The sequence below is a fragment of the Protobothrops mucrosquamatus genome, unplaced genomic scaffold, assembly GCF_001527695.2.
Source record: "Protobothrops mucrosquamatus isolate PMUCROS unplaced genomic scaffold, P.Mucros_1.0 scaffold_271, whole genome shotgun sequence".
Classification (NCBI taxonomy): Eukaryota; Metazoa; Chordata; class Lepidosauria; order Squamata; family Viperidae; genus Protobothrops; species Protobothrops mucrosquamatus.
The window spans coordinates 152,589-158,652 of record NW_015386347.1 but is presented as its reverse complement, the minus strand read 5'-3'; the positions used below and the strand labels follow the sequence as shown (position 1 = coordinate 158,652).

At 39.6% G+C, this 6,064-nt stretch overlaps 1 protein-coding gene across 1 annotated transcript in view; it reads right to left on the bottom strand.

Annotated features, from left to right (window-relative positions):
- Window positions 1–2,993: 2,993 nt before the first annotated feature.
- The window catches only part of HDGFL3 (HDGF like 3), a 39,630-nt gene continuing 36,559 nt past the window's right edge, over window positions 2,994–6,064 (bottom strand). Inside the window, exons 4-6 of the mRNA XM_015831675.1 lie at window positions 5,268–5,426; window positions 4,423–4,569; window positions 2,994–3,012 (exon numbers count right to left, since the gene is read on the bottom strand). Coding sequence (XP_015687161.1) covers window positions 3,007–3,012; window positions 4,423–4,569; window positions 5,268–5,426 — 312 coding nt within the window. The 3' untranslated portion in view covers window positions 2,994–3,006. The remainder of the gene's footprint in view (window positions 3,013–4,422; window positions 4,570–5,267; window positions 5,427–6,064) is intronic.

The following is a 6,064-nucleotide window of genomic DNA, read 5'->3' as shown; positions in this document are numbered from 1 at the left end:
GGGGACATATTAAAGACAAAATACGAGAAGAGTAGCTTTCAATCTTGGCTGGAAAATGATGATCCAAGACCAATACAATCATCCTAGAAATCTTGCCAATCTTGCTGATGGTGAATAGTGCTGTTTTGTTATTATGGAGAGCTACCAGGAAACTACAGTACATCTGCCCAGAATGCTAACCCGTGGTTTCTTAACCTGTGCTTATTGATTGAATCCAATCATCTTGGCTCGGACAATACTGAGTCACCGGTAAGCCTACTTAGAGTCTAGCAGACTCTAATAAATGGAGCAGCGATGACATTCTTAAGGATTTGCCTTCTTTGGCTCTGGACCTTCTCAGTGCTTCCTACAAGCAAAGTCAATGGGGGAAACTGGATTTGCTTAATGACCGTGGCAAACAACGGCAGTGATTTGCTTAACAACCATGGCCAAAAAGATCATAAAATTGGGCATGACTCACTTAATAACCCCCTGCTTATCAATGGAAATTCTAGCTCCCGTTGTGATTGTAAGTTGAGGACCACCCATAGGCAATGCTGGCTGCAATCATATAGTCTATATCAATTTTGTGGCCCAAATTAAGGTATAATTTGCTATTGCTTTGTTCCAGGATTTTGTTTTTAACTTTCCGCTCTTGTTATTTCCTAGAAGTCTCTCATCCAAATATTAACCAGGCCCAACCGTGCTTAGCCAAAGTTGGCTAGGCACCAACTAGTGGGCAGTGGTTAAGGTTCTATGCCAGGGGTCTTCAAACTTGGCCCTTTTATGACTTGTGGACTTCAACTCCCAGAATTCCTCAGCTAGCTTCAACTCCCAGAATTCCTCAGCCAGGCACGGTGGCTGAGGAATTCTGGGAGTTGAAGTCCACAAGTCATAAAAGGGCCAAGTTTGAAGACCCCTGTTCTAAACCTTAACAGTGATGTGAAGGTTTAGCATAGCAATAGCACTTATATACCGCTTCACAGTGCTTTACAGCCCTCCCTAAGCGGTTTACAGAATCAGCCACTTGCCCCCAAACAATCTGGGTCCTCATTTTACCGACCTCGGAAGGATGAAAAGCCGAGTCAACCTCAATTGAGGGAATCGAACTCCTGTAGTACTGAATTCTAATCACTCCGCCACCTCGTTTTGTCGGCCATTTGCAGACAGACAGCCTCCGAATTTCAGATTCAGCACAACAGCCACAAATCAAAGCCGTGGGAGCGACACAAGAAAGCTTCCCTCTGCATTGGTGTTCTATTATAACCAACTCAAGTGTTAACAGAATGCGTTGCTTTAATACTCGAGTTACATGAATACCTCACATTACACGTTATGAAGCCAAATATGACGCTAACTCAGCTGCTTACAACCTCAAACCTTACTCCCGATACACATTCCAATAAATTTATTCTGTAAAAACAATAGTTTTTTTGTTTTTTTGATTTTTTTTCCTTTTTTTTTTTTTGTACAGTAAACTTTTCAACTACAAACCTTGAGTACGCAAAAGATGGTCCAAGGACAAGCATAACAAGGGTTGATAAAACCGGACTAAACCCATTATGTCTTCACAATAAAAGCTGGCATTAAAAAATAAATAAAATCCTCTATTCTCACAATAGCAACAATAATGTACACAGAATAATGGATTCTGGAATGCTTACCTACTAGTCTAGATCTAGTTTTGAGAGTAGAAAAAAAAAACCAGAAAAATGACAGGGGATTTCCCCCCCCTTTTTTTGTTTTTTAAGCTTTTCAGTATAACTGTTATTCTTATATTTTAACTGGATGTTTTGGCTTTGTTTCCCAATGGCCTTTCGGTAGCACAATTAAGCTTAAAAATGGAAGGCGTCCCCAAAACACAGTAAACTCCGATTTGTATGGGGGCCTGGAAAAAAAAAAGTTCCTTGTTATTCATCTAAAGAAACACAAAAGACTTTCACTAACTCCACATATAGGAACTAAGTTAGAGAAACTTACGTTACGTCATGATCTTGAAAAGTATTAAGAGTATAGCTAAGCTAGAGGGTTCTAATAAGGAAAGGTACTTTCTTACAATTATTGACTTTTTTTTATAATGACAATAAATCAAGGACATTTTGTTAGGATTTAAAAACAGAGATGGCCAATTTCTATAACCCTGGTAGGTGAGAAACAATTTAATTTCCAGACAGAAGTTAAAAAGTGGACTGCAGGAATATATTATTTTTTTTTTTGCCACGGTGAATTCAATGATCTATAAATGTGATGGAATCTTCATTTCATATTTTGGAGGTCCACATTGCTCTACATACAAAATATGTACATTTACATAATGCATACAAAATCCAAGGAGAGATGGGGACCTTTTTCTTGCAAGCTGAAAATACGTTCCCCCCTCCTTCCCCCCCCTCAAAATGAAAATGTGAGCAAATCTGCTAAAAAAACCCAAAAAAAACCAGCTGGACATCAGTGAGGATAAAATTGCTCAAGACAGCCAGCATTTCTCACTTGCTAGTTGGCCATCTCTGTTTTTAAAATCCTTTTTTAAAAAAAAAAATGCAGAACAACAAATGGATAAAGGGTTAATTTAAAACTTCATGATTTGTTAAGCAGACCAGAGATCCTTGTGGCTTTTTAGGAGAGGGCGTTCATTTCTAAGTGTTTAATTTGTATTCTCTAAAAGGCAGTTTTTAAGATTCGATTTCAAATTTAGAGATTTTTGCTCTGCTTTTTCTGTTAAAAAAAAAAAAAGAAGAAGAAAAAGAAGTATCTAAAAATGGCCGTTGTCGGTATGGGTCTTGCTTGAAAAGAGCCTTTTGGTGCAATTAAATAAAATGACATTTAGAAAAAGGACCTTGTGGGGTGTCGATGGGGGATGATGCTGAAAGTTGCTGCTGAGAACAGAATGGGTAGGAATGTGGCTAAATGTGCATACAAACATAGATGCTGCTGATGAAGAGATGTGCTGACTTCAATCAAATCCAAGAATATTAGACATGTGACTTTCTTGTGTCTTCCCTTAATATGCAGCAGTCATTATGTTGGTTAAGTCTAGGAAGAAATAAGAAGACAAAGAGGGATCATTTTTTCAGACTGAAAATGATTCCATCAACAGTGGAGGCATTCATACAAAAGAAAACGTAACTTGTTGAACAAGTTAGGAACAAGCCATCCCAAAGGTGTTTTTTCCAAGAGCAACTGGACTTTCTTGGTTTTTCCCTGAAGATGTTTCGCTTCTCATCCAAAAAGCTTCTTCCGATCTGACTGAATGGTGGGGAAGGGAAGGATTTATATTCCTTGCAGTCATCTGGTCCTTAACACTCTTTCTGAAAGTTGTTGAGGCCACTTGGAGGTTTGTCTGTGCCCTCAAGATCATCTGCAAATGGGTGTGGAACCTTCTTGGAACTGCCGTAAGGACCGTGTTGTTGACAGGAGGTAGGTGGTGTCGTATCCCTCCCCCTCTGTTGAGAGACGGTTGTTCAATTTTAACGTTGCCACCGAAGAAGCTTCTTGGAGGAGAAACGAAATGTCTTCAAGGAAAAATAAAGAAAGCCCAGTGGCCTCTTGAAAAAAGCCATGATCTGGATGACTAAGAATCTCTATCAACATTTAGGAACAAGCCAGAAGCCATATTGCGGACAGCAGAGTAACTATGGCTTGTCTGACTCAATTCCCTTTCCTTCTGACGGTACCCAGCAGAGATGGGGAAAGTACAAACAATCCAGTCTGAGCCCATTCAAATATTAAAAAAAAACATAGTTAATACAAGCCCTGGTTTGTAAAGCCAGGTTTAAGTAGATTAGTTAAAGTAAGCAACTAACCAGAACACCAAACGTACCAGGGAAATAACTAGAATTCAGTTTTTAAGAAGTAGTGAGAAGCTACTGGGAGAGGACTCTAACTGTCCAAAGTCTCAAATTTCAAGAACAGCCAATGCCACTGCGTGCAGTGGCAGGTTCAGAAACTACTCTGGACATCTGGACGTTCTTCTTAATGGGTTAAAAAAAGGACCTTTTGACCAGATGACCGGGAGATCACAGTTGAGAGGCTGAAAAAGTTCTTGAGCCTGGGAGATGGCTCCTGAAAGTAAAAACTATCCAGTAAAGTGAAGTTTCTGAAATGTAATCCATTTGAATAAATCTAGTTAAAGAAAACTATGGGAAAATCTTGCTTTTGGACATATTCCCATCGAGCTTGATGCCACGCTGCTCTGCAACTTAGGCCAGGACTCTGCCTGCCTTTCTATCTTCCTTATCTCAGTGTTTCTAAGATGTGTTGAGGTTGCCCTTTTAGATGGATCAAGTGACATATCCAACAGTCAGGCTGGCTGTGGAATTTGGGGATCATAGCTCGCTGTAAGTTGTACCGGGTTGAAAAAAGACACATGGATCCCTCCCCGCCTCCCCACATATCTATTTAAAATCACACACAGCTTCTGAAGATCTAGTTCCTAAGCCTTACCCCTTCACTAGTTTTCTGCAAGTCTGAAGAAGTGTTTCGTGTGTCGTTGCCTGCTTCGCCGGCATCAGAACTGCTCTTATTTTCTTCCTCTTTGCAATCCTTATCATCTTCGTCTCCGGGAGATTTTCTTGACTGCTTGGAAGATTTCTAGGGGCATTCATCAAGGGGGAAACAAAAAAAGTGAAACCAAACTTTTGCCCAAGCTATGTAGCTTAGTATTAGTCAATTGTAAAGTTTTGGTAAGAGTATCAAGATGACTCTTCTTGGGTTTAGTTGCAAATGCACTGATTTGTTTCCTGTGATAGAAAAGGATCTTGATTCTTAATTGTTCCATACCTTCCCTTCCTAAATGCCTTCCCTCCACTTAGATTTACAGATCTGAGTGTCCTTTTTCAAACCTCGTGGCATGTTTATATATCATTGCGCTTACTATTTCCTGAGGTTAAGAATCCGTGAATAATTGTGTGTTCTACAGAAATGAAGATTAGGATGAATTAGGATTGTGACGTGGCCAACCTTAACCCTGACTGTGTTTTCTTTATTTATTTTTCTTCTATAGTCACAGGCAAAAATTACACACTTTGGCAAGTTGAAGAACAATTCTGGAAAGCAGATTTTTTTTTTTAAAAAAACTCATCCTTGACTTAAAGGCAGTTAAGGAAACATTCTATAGCTCAGGAGTCTCCAACCTTGACAACTTTAAGACTTGTGGACTTCAACTCCCAGCATGGCTGGTTGAGGACTTCTGGGAGTGGAAATCCGTAAGTCGTAAAGTTGCCAAGGTTGGAGACTCCTGCTACGAATCAAAACCGCTCCAGGTCATCAGTGAGAACTTCATGCGTTACCTTTGAAGTGTAAGATTTTTTCCGTTTTGAGCCCGCTTTTTCGTTCTTCCTTTTGCCTTTTCCATCTTCTTCTACCCGATCCCCTTCTTCCTCACTGCTAGCATCTGCCGTGTTTCCTCCTTCGCCTTCGGTTTCTGAGGAGCTCTGTTGCTGAATAGCCTTGGAAATAAAGCCAATAATTAGACTTCAGCTAGGTTTTGCTTGGTAACAGTCCAGGATCACATGACCCTGGGACACAGCCACCGTCATAAAGACAGGCCAGTTGCCGATGAATAATATTTATTTACTATCTTTTATTCTTATGATTATTGTTAACTCAGTTTATTATAATTGCTTAGTATTATATAAGTGATGTTTATTTGATTTTGGTACCCGGACGGTAACTTGCTTGTTAAGCGTGGATTTTTTGCTGGGGGTAACCCCATCACTGTACCCATTCCCAATTCCCCTACGTTTACCCCTTCCTACACCCCTACTGATCCCATCCCTTTCCTATCCTTATAAAACCCAATAATATATATTTATGTATATATGTACAACCTCCTGGTGCTCACATTTTGTTTCCTACTATGGATATACCCAGGAGTCACTCGTTTGTCTTCAGTGTTATTTTTAACCATTATGTATATGTATATATAAGAATAGGCCAGTTGCCAAGTGTCTGAATTTTGATCATGTGACCACGGGGATATTGCAAAAGTGTGAAAAATGATCATAAATCCCTTTTTTCCCCACTGCCGTAGTAATTTCAAAGAGTCATTAAGTAAATGTTTGTAAGTTGAGGACAACCTTTATAT